This window comes from Theropithecus gelada, chromosome X (genome assembly GCF_003255815.1).
Source record: "Theropithecus gelada isolate Dixy chromosome X, Tgel_1.0, whole genome shotgun sequence".
In the NCBI taxonomy this organism is placed as follows: Eukaryota; Metazoa; Chordata; class Mammalia; order Primates; family Cercopithecidae; genus Theropithecus; species Theropithecus gelada.
Genome location: NC_037689.1, coordinates 41884454 through 41903447, shown reverse-complemented (window position 1 = coordinate 41903447; position 18994 = coordinate 41884454). Strand labels below are relative to the sequence as shown.

Here is an 18994-nt window from a genome sequence, read left to right as displayed (position 1 = left end):
TGTTCATGCATGTCAGTACCAGTTAAAAATTACACTCCTCTTGTTGTTAAAAGTGCCTTTTGTTATGAAAAAGTTAAATATCTGGCTAGTGATCTTCAGAGATCTTAATCTAGAACCCTGTGAGCTAAAGGTAAAGTGGTTATACATCTGGTTTGCCCAGAGCAGTACCAGTTTACACATCAAGTGATTTTTTTTTTTTTTTTTTTTTTTTTACCTCAAATGATTTTTAAAGTATATTTTTACTCTCAGAAGTCCCCATTTTATGCTCAGGGTATCAACAAATTCCTCAAAATTGTGTGCAAAATTTTGTATGTTTACATCTTCTCTGGCAAAATGTTCATACCTTTCTTTACATCTAAAAGGATCTGGGAACTAATAAATGAATTAAAACCACTATCATAAAATTCATTATCATCGGCTGTTTTAGTTTCATCAAGTATCCTAAGACAGAATTTTCTAAGCCAAAAACCAAGGAACCTAGCTCTGTGATGAAGTTTGAATTTCAAACCTTTAGTCATAAGTGAACAAACACTATGTTCAAGTCTCTTTTCACTTCTTGGAATAGTAACCTTTGCTCTCCAATCTCAAGCAATTCAAACAATGTCTAAAGCTTTCAACTTATTTGAACCTTAGGACTGGTTTATAAATATGCATAGCTCATGTTTAGAGAGAGAGTGACATTAGTTGTTATCACTTTTCTAAACTTAGATGTAACTGCTTTAAAGTTGTCAGTGTCTATAGGACTTTCTGTCAGATAGAAGGATGAACCATAGAAATACATTTAATTTGCTTCATTGGAAGGACAGTAAAGCTAATTTTAAAGAAGGAAATGTTTAAAAGAAATACATTTAATTTTCTATTTTCCTATTCATTGCTCTTATTGAAATCTAAGATACATAGAAATTTTCAAATTGCTTACATGAAAGGAGAAAAGACTAATAACATACTTGGTAGGCAGTTTAAGGATGTGTCTTGCCTCCATAAATACATCATAAAAAGCAGAAATGTCCTGAGGCCCCTTTGAATTACAGAAACTTTGAGGACTATGCCTAAAACCTCGAAAACGTCTCCAAGCTATTTGTGGATTTTTGTGACTTAAATGACTCCTAAAACCAATCCCAATACAGCTGGATTCTACTGAAATTACCACGTGTTTGAGGTCCACAAGCACAAGCATAGGTCTAATGCAAACTGGGCTCAGATTAGCAGATCCATGCCAAAAACAACCCCTCCCAGTGTGTTCTGGTTTTCAAAAGACTAGTCCCAGATCATCTCTTAAATTAGCATGTCTATTCCATATATCTCTCCTCTTAATCACCCATTTGCCTAATTCCACACTGTCATTTGCGGTTGATTACAGTGGGCACCTGTATGTTTATCTTCCCTGTTCTCCAAATACAGAACTGTTTAACAAGTACAGTCCACCCTTGAATAACACAGGACTTAGGAGTGCTGACCCCCAAGCAGTTGAAAATCTGTATAACTTGACTCCCCAAAACCTAACTACTCAAAGCCTACTGTTGACCAGAAGCCTTACTGATAGCATAGTCGATTAACACGTATTTTGTGTATGTATTATATACTGTATTCTTACAACAAAGCAAGCTAGAGAAAAGAAAGTGTTATTAAGAAAATCATGCCAGGCATAGTGTCTCACATTTGTAATCCTAGCACTTTGGGAGGCCGAGGTAGGAGGATTGCTTGAGGCCAGGAGTTTGAGACAAGCCTGGGCAACACAGCAAGACCCTATCTCTACAGAAAAATTGTTTAAAAATTAGCCAGGCATGGCTACATGTGCCTTTAGTCCTAGCTACTCAGGAGGCTGAGACAGAAAGATTGCTTGAGCTCAGGAGATTCAGGCTACAGTGAGCTATGTGCCACTGTATTCTAGCCTTGGCAACATAGCCAGACCTCATCTCTACAAATAATTTTTAAAATTAGCTGAGTGTAGTGGCATGTGCCAGTGGTCCCAGCTACTCAGGAGGTAGAGGTGGGAGGATCACTTGGGCCCAGGAGTTCAAGGTTGCAGTGAGCCATGATTGCGCCACTACACTCCAGCCTGGGCAACAGAGCAAGACCCTGTCTCAAAAAAAGAAAAAAATATATAAGGAAGAGAAAATATATTTACTGTTCATTAAATGGAAGTGGATCATAATAAAGGTCTTTTTCCTCATCATTTTCACCTTAAGTAGGCTGAGGAGGGAGGAAGAAGAGAAGGAGTTAGTCTTGGTGTCTCAGGGGTGGCAAAAACAGAAGAAAATCCACGTATAATTGGTCCCTCATAGTTCAAACCTGTGTTGTTCAAGGGTCAACTATAAATCCATTTCAGATAGAAGACTGGACTCATGCTGAGAGTTGTAACCTCTTTCCTAGGTTGCTGGTGTGTCTGGGTATTTAGTGTGTACTTAATTTAATTACTAAGCTGTTTAAAATCAAACATACAAAGGCCACCTAATTTGTTTCAGACTACCCTTTGAATGAATTGAAAGCAAAATTTGTCTTTTTTATATATTAGTTTAACAGATTAAAACATTAAGAGAAATATTTTTAAGGAGCAGCCAAAATAAAAGGGTTAGAAAGCTACATTACTATTTTAAAGGGCTTTATTATAATAATTAAACCAAATTCTAACCAAATAAAATTCTAGGTGTAATTTTCTATGTAGCTTTCTGCCTAACTTCAAAAACAAGATTGTTCTACTTAACAGGTAATTAGCTTTTATAAGTAGCTTACAACTAACAGGATATTCAATTGAAGCATTTTAATAAAGGAAGTAAACTTAATTCAATAAGCAGATGCTAGTGGTGGTGTTATAGATATATCTAGCTCTTAATTATCTGTATTGATGGGGGGTTAGAAGTTGACTGAGTTCCCAAATGTTTAAGGCCTCAAGGATAGAAGAAAAGATATGTTAACTGTCTTCTTGGTACCTTTTCTCAAGGCTTTTTGAGTTTTTGGTAAGTCCTAAACTTACTACAAACTTACATTGGAGAGGCATGGTGGGAATGTGACTCATGAGTTGGAATTTACAGCCTTGCCATCTATATCAAGACTGGCTTTCTGATTAAACAGTCTGGCCAGGTAGTTGAATAAAACTGATTGATAAATGGCTTATGTATATACTATTTACATGAGGTAATACCCAAGGTCTGTAGCTATAAACAATTAATGTTTATAACTGTATAGTTCATGAGGTTTTGTGATAAATATTTGCCTTTTAGATTATTGATAAAAGCAAGAGAGACCCTACAGAAGAAATTGAAATTCTTCTTCGTTATGGACAGCATCCAAATATTATTACTCTAAAGGATGTAAGTAGATTCTTTAACATGGATCATTTGAATTAGTTGTCTAACTCACATTGAAAGTAGTGTATTTTCAAAAATCATGTGGTAGACAGAGAACTCATCATAGGCTGGGCATAGTGGCCCACGCCTATAATCCCAGCAGTTTGGGAGGCCAAGGCAGGAGGATCACTTGAGGCCAGGAGTTCAAGACCAGCCAGGTCAACATAGTGAGACCTCCATCTCTACAACAAAATTTTTTTTAATTAACCAGGCTGGGCACAGTGGCTCACACCTGTAATCCCAGCACTTTGGGAGGCTGAGGCAGGAGGATTGCTTGAGCCCAGGAGTTCAAGACCAGCCTGGGCAACGTAGGGAGACCCTGTCTCTAAAGAATATTTAAAAATTAGCCTGACATGGTAGCTCATGCCTATAGTCGCAGCTACTCTGGAGGCTGAGGTGGGAGGATTGCTTCAGCCTGGCAGGTCAAGACCGCAGTGAGCAGTTATCACACCACTGCACTCCAGCCTGCACAGCAGAGCAAGACCCTGTCTCAAAAACAAAAACAAACAAAAAAATTCAGCATGGTAAGTTTAAAAAGTAGATTTGAAAACAATGTATATGTGTATATGACATAATTTCATTTATCAGTAAAGATATGTTTGTACAGTTATTTTTTTCTACTTTTGCTTTAAGAAGGAAAGCACGATATTATTGCTTTTAATATCTGCACTTGAACACTTACCTAAATGTTCAGTGTTAATATTACTATTAGTTCATATTCAATATTGACTAGTCTCACTCTCCAAAGTATCTTCCACATTACTAGAAGAGAGATCTAACACTCATAACTACCCATTTAACTTCCCTGCCTACAGTCTAAAGTCCCTAGCCCCTTAAGACCCTGCCTTCCTCTGTAGTTTTCAGACTTCTCACACACACTTTCTCATACACCTTATGCTCTGTGTTCTAGTACGTAAATTTCTTGCACATGCCTCAATTTCCCATGTTGCTCTGCCTGAATTTATAGTTCCCTCAGTTGCTAACACCATCTATTTTTCTTTACCTGGCTAACTACCACACATAAAAGATTTTGCTAAGGCACTGCTTCTTCCAGGAAGCCTGCCCTGCCCATTGCCACCCCCAGGACAAGTAAAGTATCTTTCCTTGGACTGTCATGATACACTGTTGCCTATGTCTCTCTTGACTGTTATTATAACAAAGTGTTGGCAAAGAGTGTGAACTCCCCAGGTAGTGTTAAGTCTTCTCTTGCTAATGATGCTCACATAGGCCTGAAGGCCTTCTCTGGGGGTTGTAAAAACTCAAATTTCCTCAGATTATCACTGCTCATGGAGACACAGCAAAACCTCGTCTCTACAAAAAAATGCAAAAATTAGCCAGGTGTGGTGGCATGTGCCTGTAGTCTCAGCTGCTTGGGAGGCTGAAGTGGGAGGATCGCTGGAGCCCAGGAAGTGGATATTACAGTGAGCCAAGATTGTGCCAGTGCACTCCTGGGCGACAGAGCGCATGTCCGTCTCAAAATAATAAATAAAATTTTTCTTGAATATGAAGTGAGTTTAATTTTTCTTTTATATTTTAAACTTTGTTTTGAGCACATATAAAGTTTCAAATAATATTTACATTTTGATGTTGAAATTTATAGGTATATGATGATGGAAAATATGTGTATGTAGTAACAGAACTTATGAAAGGAGGTGAATTGCTGGATAAAATTCTTAGACAAAAATTTTTCTCTGAACGAGAGGCCAGTGCTGTCCTGTTCACTATAACCAAAACCGTTGAATATCTTCACGCACAAGGGGTAAGTCTTTTTAACACTCTATATATACATGCACACACTTTTTTTCTTTATGTTTGAGCTAAAATTAGATAGAAGTTACTTTATGCATGAAATGGAAAATAACTGCTATTAGCTGAATTATCCTACTGATCTTCCTCTATATAAACTTTTATTATTGAGATTGAAGTGTGCCTTTGATATCCTAGCTTGTTTATGTTAAACTCTTGTGCTTCCAAGGAAAAGTAAGTGATCTCTTCCGACCTGGAAAACATAGCATTGTTTCTGCTAGGTCACTCTGTACTCATGAATACCAGGCCCACTTCAGGTTAGAAGCAGAACCAAGGAATCCTGGTTTGTATTCATGTATAAAAGGAAATCCTTAAAACAATGAGACAAAAGAGTCACATGCTTCTGGCTGGTGGATATGCTCTTCATTCTTCTTGTATGCAGATTTTTAGTAAATAGCAAAAGAAAATTGTACTTCTAGGCTGGGCACAGTGGCTCATGCCTGTAATCCCAGCACTTTGGGAGGCTGAGGCGGGCAGGTCACTTGAGGTCAGGAGTTCGAGAAAATCGTATTTTTTTAAAAAGACAGACGGACGCAGTGGCTCACACCTGTAATCCCAGTGCTTTGGAAGGCCAAGGTGGGTGGATTACCTGAAGTCAGGAGTTCGAGACCAGCGTGGCCAACATGGCAAAACCCCGTCTCTACTAAAATTACAAAAATTAGCCGGGTATCATGGTGCCTGTCTGTAATCCCAGCTACTCAGGAGGCTGAAGCAGGAGAATTGCTTGAACCTGGGAGGCGGAGGTTGCAGTGAGCTGAAATTGCGCCACTGCACTCCAGCCTGGGCAACAGAGTGAGACTCCATCTCGAAAAAAAAAAAAAAAGAAGGGAAGTCTGGGAGGAAAGGAGAAAATGAGGGGAGGGAGGGAAGAAAGGAGAACAGCAGAGGAGTGAAGAGGAATGGAAAGCAAGGGGAAAATAATTTTTAAAAAATTTTTTAGTTGACAAATTATATATGTTCGTGGTATACAACGTGATGTTTTGATATATGCATATATAAAAGATTACCTCTTCAGGAGTTCAGTTTCAATACCTTCTTCTTGTTTTGTCTTTGCCCCTGAAAGCCAAGTAGAATGTGTTAATTCTAGAGCTTCCTGACTTCTAACTTATCAAGATTTGCTTAGTATTGTAACTTGAAATTGGTAGAACTCAGTAGTCACTGAGGAACTTATGACCTTGCAGTCATGAAAGTCTTCTGTGTTCTTTTCCCAATGCCTGATCAGTAATTTGTTATTAAAATAGTCTGGAGAAGTGATGTCCTGGATGTGAGGAACTAAATCTAATTTGATTGATTGGAACATAGACTCAGAATTTGGTGACAGAAGGCACACTTAAGTCTAAAAAGGAATGTAAGAGAAGCTTATGATAAAAAAAAAAGTACAGTAGTCCCCCACTAATCTGCAAGTTTGCTTTCTGTGGTTTCAGTTATCCACAGTCAACCATTGTCAAAAATATTACAGTATTTTGAGAGACCACATTCACATAACTTTTATTACAGTATATTGTTACAAGTGTTCTAATTTATTATTAGTCATTGTTAATCTCTTACTGTGCCTGATTTATCAATTAAACTATATCATAGGTATATATATCTAGGAAAAAATATAGAGACTTTGGTATTGTCCTCAGTTTCAGGAATGCACTGGGGGTCTTGAAACATATACCCCACGGATAAGGGGGTACTACTGTACTCAGGTAGATCATTAAAAGAGGAAAATAATACAAAACTCTAAAGAAGAGATTTCTTCTTGCATGTGTAACACCTTGTATATCAAATAGGCAATACCAAAAATAAAGTCCAGATTTGTTTTGGTTTTTTCCTTTTTACTCCTGAATGCCCTGTCTATTCCATTTAGTCTATCAGAATATATTTGTTGTGTATGTACCTTGTACATGCTGTTCCTTCTAGTTAGAATGACTCTCCCTTACTGTTCTTACGGCTCATTCATTCTGTTCTTCAGATACTGGATCAGATGTTACCTCATCTAGAGACCCTTCCTGACTGCCCTATTTAAAGTTATGCCCCATGTCTCAACCTATTCTTTGCTTCCCCCAGAACTGTGTAAGCTCCTAGCATGGAAAGGCCAGGATCTTATGGGTCTTGTTCATCACAGTATCTACAGAAGCTTATATAATACCCTGGTACATGATAGACACTCAATATTAAATGAGTGATCAACCTGGAGGTAGATATATTATTGCTGTTTGCCTTTCTCCTTAACCCAGTTACTCAATTGGACAAAGAGGAGGGAGGTAAGTACTATTCTTTCTTCCTCCTCCTCCTTGCCCCAGGTCTATGTTAGAGAGTTATGCTTTACATTATCAGTATTTTATAATGTTGGGCTAATTTAAAGGTCAGCACTCATCATCTTGTTAAGTGTATTGCTTGACAGTTTGTGAATAAAGAACTTTCAGTAATGGAAATATATTGTTAACATAACTCTTTAATTTGTATTTCAATTAGGTGGTTCATAGAGACTTGAAACCTAGCAACATTCTTTATGTGGATGAATCTGGTAATCCAGAATCTATTCGAATTTGTGATTTTGGCTTTGCAAAACAGCTGAGAGCGGAAAATGGTCTTCTCATGACTCCTTGTTATACTGCAAATTTTGTTGCACCAGAGGTAATTGTGAGAGAGTTTGCTTGCAGTATTAGTGTGTTTTAAAACTCATTCACTATGTTTAGTACAGAATTATTAATAATAATGCAATCGAAGACTTACTGAAGAAATAATTAGGATAAAATGCCAGCCTTTCATTTCCCTGTTTAATGTTTCAATGACATCTGATTGCCTACAGAAGAATCTAAATTTCTTAACAAGCTATTATAAAAGCCCTTGAGGCAGGGCATGGTGGGTCATGCCTGTAATCCCAGCACTTTGGGAGGCCAAGGCAGGAGGACTGTTTGAGGCCAGGAGTTTGAGACCAGCCTGGGCAACATAGTGAGACCCCATCTCTACAAAAAAATTTAAAATTAGCTGGGCATGGTGGCGTGCCTGTAGTCTCAGCTACTCAGGAGGCTGAGGTAGGAGGATCACTTGACTCCAAGAGTTTGAGGTTGCAGTGACCCAAGGATCACACCACTGCACTCCAGCCTGGGTCACAAAGCAAGAACCCCTCTATTTAAAAAAAAAAAAAAAAAAAAAAGCCCTTCAGTCTCTCTGGTATTCCCTACCTGAAGTTCTAGACACACTGAACTTCTGGCCTATCACTAAACCCGCTCTGCTTTCTTACTTATAGGTCCAATATAAGCAGGCCACCCTCTAGCCTTCCTTCTCTCCCCATGTCAAGAATAAATTGCTTCCTCATCTTCATACCTATAACATTTAAGACATAATTTGGGGTTTTTGTTTGTTTAGGGACAAGGTCTCCCTCTGTTGCCTAGGCCAGAATACAGTGGTGCAATCATAGCTCACTGCAGCCTTGAACTCCTCAGCTCAAGCAGTCCTCCTGCCTCAGCCTCCCAGGTAGCTGGAACTACAGGAGAACACCACCGTACCTGGCTTATTTTTTATTTTTATTTTTTAAACATGAGATCTTGGCCAGATGCCGTGGTTCATGCCTGTAATCCCAGCACTTTGGGAGGCCAAGGCGGGTGGATTGCTTGAACTCAGGGGTTTGCGATCAGCCTGGGCAACATGGTGAAACCCCATCTCTACTAAAAATACAAAAGTAAGCTAAGCTTGGTGGCACACGCCTGTAATCCCAGCTGCTCGGGAGGCTGAGGCAGGAGAATTGCTTGAACCCGTGAGGCGGATGCTGCAGTGAGCCAAGATCGTGCCGCTGCATTACAGCCTGGGCGACAGAGTGAGACCCTGTCTCAATAATAATAATAATAAGGTCTTGCTGTGTTGCCCGGGTTCTCAAAACTCCTGGCTTCAAGTGATCCTCCCACCTTGGCCTCCCAAAGTGCTGGACTGCAGGCATGAGCCACCATACCCTACCCAGACTTGATTTTATTATAATATTTATCAGGTTGAGTTGTTAACTATTTGTATGTTTATTTCCCATCAGATTTTTTTTTTTTTTAGGAAATCAGGGATTTTTTGTATTTGTCATAGTTCATGCCTGATAAAAGTTGGTGATTTTTGTGCTAGGTTATGTGTGTTCTTTATGTGCTTGTGTGTGTATGTGTTCTTAAAAGCATTGTTTTTTGTAAATATTTCTGTAGCCCCAAACAAAATATAAATTCATTAAAATAAGAAAGTTATCTTCAGTTTGTTTTATATTCCTGTGTACCTACAATACTCAATATTAATTTGAGTACCAAAATTAAATTTATATATGAATTATTAGTAGAATGTTCTAGAATAGGACTAATGTATTGCCTTATTTGGTAACCATGTTCTGTTGAAATTTTCCTTATAGTTGTTGATTTGGGATATATAATTCAGTTCCTAGCCTATACAAATATATATACAAAATGGTGGTATAGTAATACTAATTTTGCACTTTTTCTAGGTTTTAAAACGACAAGGCTATGATGCTGCTTGTGATATATGGAGTCTTGGTGTCCTACTCTATACAATGCTTACCGGGTGAGTGTATACCATACATTCTAAGCACCATTTTGCTTAAGTTATCTAGGTTTTTGTTTTGTTTAAGGTTTGTTTGTTTGTTTGTTTGTTTGCTTTTTCTTTAGAGACAGGGTGTCACTCTGTGGCCCAGGCTGGAGTACAGTGACACAGTCATAGTTCACTGTAGCCCCAAACTCCTGGGCTCAAGCAATCCTCTCACCTCAGCCTCCCGAATAGGAGTAGCTAGGACTACAGGGGTGCACCACCACACCTGCCTAATTTCTTTATTTTTTTGTAGAAACAGGGTCTTGCCGTGCTGCCCAGGCTAGTTTCAAACTCCTGGGCTCAAGTGATCCTCCTGCTCTGGCCTCCCAAAGTGCTGGGATTACAGGCATGAGCCACTGTACCTGTCCTATGTAGGTTTTTTTTTTTTTTTAAATTCAGATGTTGTCATATCTTTCTATGTTTTCTCATGTTATCTAATATATACAATTCTGTAACAATTCCACATTTATGGCTATATCATTACTGATTTTTTGTAATGTACTATTTATTAATGTCTCGAGGTCCTAAATTGATTTTTTCCATACTTTTTTGTACTCTTGTCATGTCAGAAACATAGAGGGTTTTTTTTTGGGTTTTTTTTTGGGTTTTTTTTTGAGGCGGAGTCTTGCTTCCAGGTTCAAGCAATTCTTCTGCCTCAGCCTCCCGAGTAGCTGGGACTACGGGCAGGCACTACCACGCCCAGCTAATTTTTGTATTTTTAGTAGAGACAATGTTTCACCATATTGGCCAGGCTGGTCTCGAACTCCTGACCTCGTGATCCACCCACCTTGGCCTCCCAAAGTGCTGAGATTACAGGCATGAGCCACGTTGCCTGGCCTACACTATTTCTTAATATTTTATTCTATAATGTGTCATGTCTTAAAATATTTATATTATTGTATATTAAATATGATTAATATTTTATAACCCATGCTTTACCTGGTGCCTTATGGAGCTTCATTTTGTTGATTTTTTTCACTTTGGTAGATTTTAATAAAATATTACGTTAACTGAATTAGAATACTTTTGAGATTACCAACCAAATAAGAAATTTTATTCATTAATATTTTAATTTTATTATAAATTAGTTACACTCCATTTGCAAATGGTCCTGATGATACACCAGAGGAAATATTGGCACGAATAGGTAGTGGAAAATTCTCACTCAGTGGTGGTTACTGGAATTCTGTTTCAGACACAGCAAAGGTAAGTATGGCTTCCTATTATAAGCTTTTGAGAAAATAATTTTTTATGATCCATAGTGAGAAGAAATACTACCAGTTAGAAACCTTTGTTTATAAATTAGTATGTTAAAGTGATGTTATCAAATAATTTGAACTCAAAAATGGACCCATTATTTTGTTTCTTTCCCAGCTGACATTGGTTTGGCCTTATTATTTATACTTTTAAAACTGTTTCTCACTGAAGAACATGATAAATAATAACTAATTCAGATTATGAAGAAAGGGGTTTCAGTTTTTTCACAATAAACAGAGGTATGGTTTTATAGCATCTGCATGAAATGATTTGAAGAGCCCTTCTCACTGGAAGATCTGCCATCCCCTGAATAGCACTGACTTGCTTTCCAACTCTGCTCTGTTTTCACTTTTTTCATAGAGAATTCTTTAAAAAGAAGTTTTTTACTTCAAAATAAGAAGAACAGAGTAGATAAAGAGGATACATATTGGTAAAAGTGCATATTCTTTTTTCTTAGGGGTGAAAGCTTGAGTTGAGGTGATCGTATAAGTAAATAGAACACATCAAAAGTATGTAGATTCTATTGGCATAGGGCCTGAAGACTCAGTTGACCAATTTAATGTCTTCATAGATACTATTTGGTTTTATATCTGCATTTAAAATGAAATGTTGGCCAGGCGCGGTGGCTCACGCCTGTAATTCTAATGCTTTGGGAGGCCAAGATGGGCAGATCACTTGAGGTCAGGAGTTCAAAACCAGCCTGGCCAACATGGTGAAACCCCATCTCTACTGAAAATACAAAAAAATTAGCCAGGTGTGGTAGCAGATGCCTGTAATCCCAGCTACTCGGGAGGCTGAGGCAGGAAAATCGCTTGAACTGGGGAGGCAGAAGTTGCAGTGACCCAAGAGTGCACCACTGCACTCCAGCCTGGGCAACAGAGCAAGACTCTGTCTCAAAAAAATAAATAAAAAATAAATAAAATGAAATGTCAGCCTTTATCTTTTTCTAACAATAAAATGTCTTAAACCAGATAATTCATTTCTCTGGGTACCTGTTTCCTTTGTAGTTCCCTTATTGAGTGCCTACAATGTGCTTAATAAATGAAGGCCTTAGAGATAAAAGATGTGACAAAGATGGAATTCCCGATCTCAGGTTGCTCACGGTCTAGTTGGGAGACAGCCAGAAATACATAGTACAGTGTCACATGTGCTGTAAAAGTGGTACAGTTTCTGTGCTAGAGAAGTTCACAGATGATGCTTAGTCAGAAGGATTTTAAGGAAAGCTTTCCAAAAGCAGCGAAGGAGTTTGCCAGGCAGATTTGGGGAGCAGAAAGATGTAGTCCTGGCCGGGCGCGGTGGCTCAAGCCTGTAATCCCAGCACTTTGGGAGGCCGAGACGGGTGGATCACAAGGTCAGGAGATCGAGACCATCCTGGCTAACATGGTGAAACCCCATCTCTACTAAAAAATACAAAAAACTAGCCGGGCGAGGTGATGGGCGCCTGTAGTCCCAGCTACTCGGGAGGCTGAGGCAGGAGAATGGCGTAAACCCGGGAGGCGGAGCTTGCAGTGAGCTGAGATCCGGCCACTGCACTCCAGCCTGGGCGACAGAGCAAGACTCCGTCTCAAAAAAAAAAGAAAGATGTAGTCCTAAGCTGAGGGATCAGCACATGCAGATAGGTGGTGATGATAGCATGAGAATAGCAGAATGCCTCCAGGCTAGTCATTCCATGTGACTAGTACAGGGTTGCATGGGAAAAGATAGCTGATGAACCGATTGTGAAAGGCTTTGTGGCTCATGCTGAGGATTGTGGGCTTAACTCTGGGTATTGTGGAGCTGTTAAAACACATATTAAGCAGTGCAGTGATCAGATTTTCCTTTTTAAAGTGCATTCTGTGGAGCAGTAATTCTTAGCTATGGAGTCCACCACAAACTTTGTCATGATAGGTTGTGAGGTATATTAAGTAATGTTACCAATAATAAAATATCAGAGCTTACACATTAATTGATTTTTTAGTAAGTTAAAGCAAGTTGAGGTTATCACTGTGATTTTCTTTATTCACTTACATCCTGGTATGCTTTTTTTGGTGAGAGAGGAAGGGCAGGTGAGAATGGAGACACAGAGCACAAAAAATTGTATCCAACTCACAACCTGACATATAGATTCCATGTTATTACTAGTAACTGTTGCTAATATGTACAGTTAAGACTTGTGATTACAAGCATGATATAATTCCATGATTAGCCACAAGATAGAAGGGAGGGCTCTATCAATCTGGGTGTATCCCCTCAAGAGCAAGTTGCATATGTGAATGTTGTCAGTCATGTGGGTCAAACGTGGCTTTGAGAACAAGAAGACCACAGCTGGCATTTACTGAGCATTTATGTGCCAAGGACTATGCTAACACTTTTACCTGTGTTGTTTCATTCAGTCCTCACTGACCTAATATTAGGGACAGTACTTGTAAGGTTTTGCAATATTTCAGGTCATGAATGATGAGGACCTATACTAGAGCAGTTGTGATGGAATTTGAACCAAATGGAAGAGAAATTGAGGAGGCAAAATAGACGTGATGGTTTATTATACATAAGTAATCAGAGAGAAGCAGTTGTAATGTATGTAGTCCCCATTTCTACCTTGGGCAGATGGATGAGGGGTGGTATCCTTCACTGATTTGTAGAATACAAAAGAAGTAGTTTTGAGAGGAGTGGTGGTTGCAGATTTGGACATTATAAATTAAGAGATGTATGTCCATCAGGCAACTGTCTATATGGTTATAGGTCTTAAAAGAGAAGTCTGGGGTGAAACTTAAAAGTTAAGAGTTGTCATCATCCATAGTAGCTAAAGCCATGAATATGAATGAGATTATCTGAGCAGAGTGGTAAGAGAGCAAAGGAAGGAATTCTGGAGAGCATCGCTTAAAGAGAAAGCGTAGGAGGAGTAGCCATTAAAGGGGCTGTAGTAAGAGAAGTAGTTTGAAGTAAGTTTGCCAAAGTTCATTAACTTATAGATTTGATTAAAATTATAATTTGAGTTTTTTGGTACCCCTGGACAGTTTTGCAAGCTTTATGCAATTTTAAGCACTTTTGCCTACTTTCAGAATTGCAAAAGGGAGGTTCCTAATTTTTTTATTTCCAGTTCTATTCAATTGCGTATCCCTGTTCTTAGCAGTTAGTAACTAAAAGTAAGAAACCATAAATGTTTCATAGCAGAGGAGTACCTGGGACAACATCACCCCAATTCCCAAGATCTAGTTAACCACCAGATTCTGTCAGTTCTTTATCCTAAATACCTCCATTTTTCTCTCCTTTTTAACTTTTTCTTTTCTTTTCTTTTCTTTTCTTTTCTTTTTTTTTTTTTTTTTGAGACAGAGTCTCACTGTGTTGCCCAGGCTAGAGTTGCAGTGGTACAATCACAGCTCACTGCAACCTCAAACTTCTGGACTCTCGCTATCCTCCCACCTCAGCCTCCTGAACAACTGGGACTACAGGCATGCGCCACCACTCCCAGCTAATTTTTAAATTTTTTATAGAGATGGAATCCCACTACATTGCCCAGGCTGGTCTTGAACTCCTGGGCTCAAGTAATCCTTCCACTTTGGCCTCCCAAAGTGCTGGGATTACAGGCATGAGCCACCACGCCCAGCCCAATTCTCTCTGTTTCATACACCTCCCTGAAGTTGTCATCTTTCACCAGTCCATTTTCCTCCACACTCAGTGAGTGTGATCTTTCTACTTAACCACATCACTCCCTAACTTTAAACACTTTATTACCAGCAAGTAAGTTCACATTTGCAAATATGGCTTACAGGGACTTTCCTGGTCTGGTCCCTTCTCACCTCTCCCACTTTATCCACTGCCACATTCTCCTTCACAGTAAATTTATGCTGTAGCCACATTGTACTGCTGCCAGTTCCTTAACTGTGACATCTCTTTCACCTGAGAGTGTTCCTCCAAACTCACTCTCCATTCTTTACTCTATCTGAGGCAGTGTTTCCCCCTTTCTCTAATCTAACTCCTGCTTATCCTACAGGTCTTATCTTCCTCTTAAAAAGTCCCTTTTAAGCCACCTCGCACAGTACAGGTCCCTCTAGCTGCACCTGGTGTCTATTCATCCTGTCAAATAACTTACTTGCTTTGTGGTTATTGATTCTTTAGCTCTCTTTCACTGAACTGAAAACTTCATGAAGTCAGAGTTCATTTTGTCTTTTTTTTTTTTTTTTTTTTTTTTTTTTTGAGACAGGGTCTCGCGTTGTTGCCCAGGCTAGAGTACAGTGGTTCAATCATGGCTCACTGCAGCCGTGACCTCCTGGGCTCAAATGATCCTCCCGCCTCAGCCTCCCAAATAGCTGGGACCTCAGGCATATGCCACCACACTCAGCTTTAAAAAAAAAAAAAAAAAATTGTAGAGACAGGGCCTCACTATGTTGCCTAGACTTCATTTCCGTGTTGTTCACTGCTAACTACCCAGTGCCTAGCAGAATGCCTGGACTTTAATGGATACTTAACAGATGTATTTTGAATGAAAAATTTAAGAAATGGTGGCTTTTATAAATGACAGTGGTGTTATTTTGAAAAGTGTAAAACCCATGTAGCAATTATATGCATCTACATTCCATGCATAGGAATGGCATTTAGATAGCTATGCAGTGCTAACAGTGACTGTGTCTGGAAGAGTGGTACTGTGGAACTGTTCCTCATGTGCTTTCACTTTCCAGTATTTTCTGATTATTCTCTAATGCGCATGAGTTGCTTTTGAAGTAGGAAAAAAAATACTATAATCTTTTCAGGGGGCATTTAGAGCCCTCCAATTAAATTCCTATTAGTGGACATTCATGTTGTTTTTCGGTATTACCAGCTGCACCAAAAAAAAAAAAAAAAAATCAAAGTAACTGAATAGTACTTAAAAATAAACTGGCCAGGCATGGTGGTTCACATCTGTAATCCTAGCACCTTGAGAGGCTGAAGCGGGAGTAACACTTGCATCCAGGAGTTGGAGACCAACCTGGGCAACATGGTGAAACCCCGTCTCTACTAAAAACATAAAAGTTAGCCAGGCATGGTGGCACACACCTGTAGTCCCAGCTCCTTGGGAGGCTGAGGTGGGAGGATCACTTGAGCCCAGGAGACAGAGGTTGCAGTGAGCCGATTTCATGCCACTGCACTCCAGCCTGGGTGACAGAACGAGACCCTGTTTCAATAAATAAATAAACCTACAAAAATGTAGGAAACTCAGAAAATCTGAAGGAAAAAAGAGCCAGAGTATTAAAGATACATAAAACATGCTAAATTGACTGTTTGTGATGTACCAAATTACTGTTATTTAGCAGGGAAAAAACGGAGACTGATTTTTTTTTCCCCAAATTACCATGTTGACCAAAGGGCTGCTACCAGAAAAAGCAGTATCATAGAAGCTAAGGAAGAATGTTCATTAGTATCAAGAGCCATAGAAAAAGAAGCAAAACAAAAGGTTTAAGCTTGTTTTATTATTATTCCCATTACAGGACCTGGTGTCAAAGATGCTTCATGTAGACCCTCATCAGAGACTGACTGCTGCTCTTGTGCTCAGACATCCTTGGATCGTCCACTGGGACCAACTGCCACAATACCAACTAAACAGACAGGATGCACCACATCTAGTAAAGGTGAGCAGCCCCATATAGTCACTGTTTTCCACATGTCCTCCAGGAGATACTTCAAGAAGCCCTGTCCATGCCCCCAGCACCTTTCTCTTTCATCCTGCATCCAGTTCTGTTGTGAGATTCTCTTACAGTGGGTGACTTAGAAAAGCTCAAGGCATGTCAATATATTAGTAATAAAACTAGTTTAAGAGCGACTTTTGAGTTCCTCTCAGTCTACATAAGTAGGTATTCACTATCAATAAGGACAGATTAAGCTTATGGATTTCCCAACTTAAAGAGCATGCCTTCCTGTCTCTTTAGTGCCTTTATGCATTAAAGGAATGCAAAGGGAAAAAATGTTGAATAGTCTTGAGGACTACCTGTTATGAGGCTATCTTTGTTCTCTCTCATACATAATTTTAACCTCCACGTTGGCCTCTACAGTTTTGGTTAAATCAGTGGATTTGACCAATGTGGTTATTTTCATTATGAACCAAATAAAATCTGTATACATTTGCATATGAAAAAACTTCATTTTGTATTTGTGTACGTGTGACTATCCATTGTCATTTTTGTTATTACCTTTATTTCCTTTGTTCAGGGTGCCATGGCAGCTACATATTCTGCTTTGAACCGTAATCAGTCACCAGTTTTGGAACCAGTAGGCCGCTCTACTCTTGCTCAGCGGAGAGGTATTAAAAAAATCACCTCAACAGCCCTGTGAAGTGACCTCAGTGAGATATTTGGTACCATGGTGTAAGCTGATAGCACAAGTTCTGGCGACAGGTAGCACATATCTGAGAGACACCTGCAAGCACACACTGTCCCAGCTGGTACCCATAATGCTGCTGTTCCTGCTGCTGCTCCTGCTTTCGTCTCTTCTCGCTTTAAATGATTGTTAGCAAGTTAGATTTTCCTGGAGCTTCGGAAGAAATGAAAATGGAAACATGATGAAGATACAGTCACTGAATCAATGAGAAAAATGATGAACATATGAATACCACCTAAAAATACACTGAATAAAGTACACCATATAGCATTATTTTTATAGGAAATATTTCATGTCCCTTAAATATTCTTTGTTAGTTATAGGGATGGACAGTTTATGTTAAGCACTTAGCTTAAACAATCCGTTTATATTAGCACTGTATCCCTTGTGCCATCCAACATTTTGTATGTTTTTGTAAACAGTTCATATACAGTACATTTCTGTACTGCTTTCTTTAATGTATACATGCCTTGTTTAACTTGGAATCTATTATTAATCAATTGACTATTAAATCTGGTTAAATAGTTCACCTGGATTAACAGTATTGTTGGACAGCCCTAAAAATGGCCAGATTGTGGAACAGCTGTTGAATGTAATACTTCCAAAATGTACATATCTTTCCCCATGTCTGTTTCACTGGTTCATTCGTTTGTTTCTTAAAGTCAGGTGCTCTGTCAGACTAACCTAGAGAGCTGTTATGGTAGAGAAAGTTATATGTGTGTGGCATGAAATCAAGAATACACCTATGAAGTTAGTCCATATACTTTGCAACTCCTTAGAGTTCTTTTTTCCTTAATTAAGGAAGTAGTCCTTGTACTTCTAATCTTACATAGCATCCATACTTAGAATTTGGCATATCATCTGGGATTTTGCCAATATACGTCAAAGCCCTTTAAGAGTCATGGTAAGGAGATTGGTGAAGGAAAATTTAGCAACAGGTAATTGAAGTCCTATTGGATATTTCATGTTTAAATAGATATTCTATATTAAACACTAATTTAAATGTAATAAAGGCCAAAGGCCTCTATATGAAATTGGATTTAAACTTTCTTATTTTAGGGAATAAAACATTATTGATCAAACAGTATCTGTTATAACCTAAAATTATAGGTAGGGCAGGCTAAGTGAACAGCATTAAGTATTTTCTGAATCCCTCATGATAATTTATAGCCACATACCATTTCCTTTGACTTCAGGAATGATCAGTTTTCATAATGGCCACTGGGCCTGCTTAGATTGCAGTATTCATTATCTGCATCTAATTTGGTAGTTTCCACAACTGTATTTGATGAAAGAAACTTCAGTCCCCATTATTACCTGTGTCTTTGCCAAGCTGCTTAGCATACATCAGTATGTAATGTAAAAGACATATGAGCAAGAAAAAAGTGATTTGACTTACCTCATCAAGAATGTACCCATGGCCGGGCGCGGTGGCTCAAGCCTGTAATCCCTGCACTTTGGGAGGCCGAGACGGGCGGATCACGAGGTCAGGAGATCGAGACCATCCTGGCTAACACGGTGAAACCCCGTCTCTACTAAAAAAATACAAAAAACTAGCCGGGCGTGGTGGCGGGCGCCTGTAGTCCCAGCTACTCGGGAGGCTGAGGCGGGAGAACGGCGTAAACCCGGGAGGCGGAGCTTGCAGTGAGCTGAGATCCGGCCACTGCACTCCAGCCTCCCGGGTTTACGCC

General features: G+C 39.1%; 1 protein-coding gene across 6 annotated transcripts in view; it reads left to right on the top strand.

The window, feature by feature from the left end:
• Positions 1–18994, top strand: part of RPS6KA3 (ribosomal protein S6 kinase A3) — a 116423-nt gene that overhangs the window by 92977 nt on the left and 4452 nt on the right. For 5 of the 6 annotated variants that reach the window (XM_025373628.1, XM_025373629.1, XM_025373631.1 and 2 more), the window contains 7 exons: positions 3222–3311; positions 4948–5106; positions 7617–7778; positions 9616–9692; positions 10805–10922; positions 16418–16558; positions 17136–18334. In XM_025373628.1, coding sequence (XP_025229413.1) covers positions 3222–3311; positions 4948–5106; positions 7617–7778; positions 9616–9692; positions 10805–10922; positions 16418–16558; positions 17136–17258 — 870 coding nt within the window. In that variant the 3' untranslated portion in view covers positions 17259–18334. Of the gene's footprint in view, positions 1–3221; positions 3312–4947; positions 5107–7616; positions 7779–9615; positions 9693–10804; positions 10923–16417; positions 16559–17135; positions 18335–18994 lie in introns of those variants that run through there. The other variant, XM_025373627.1, reaches the window with a different exon arrangement.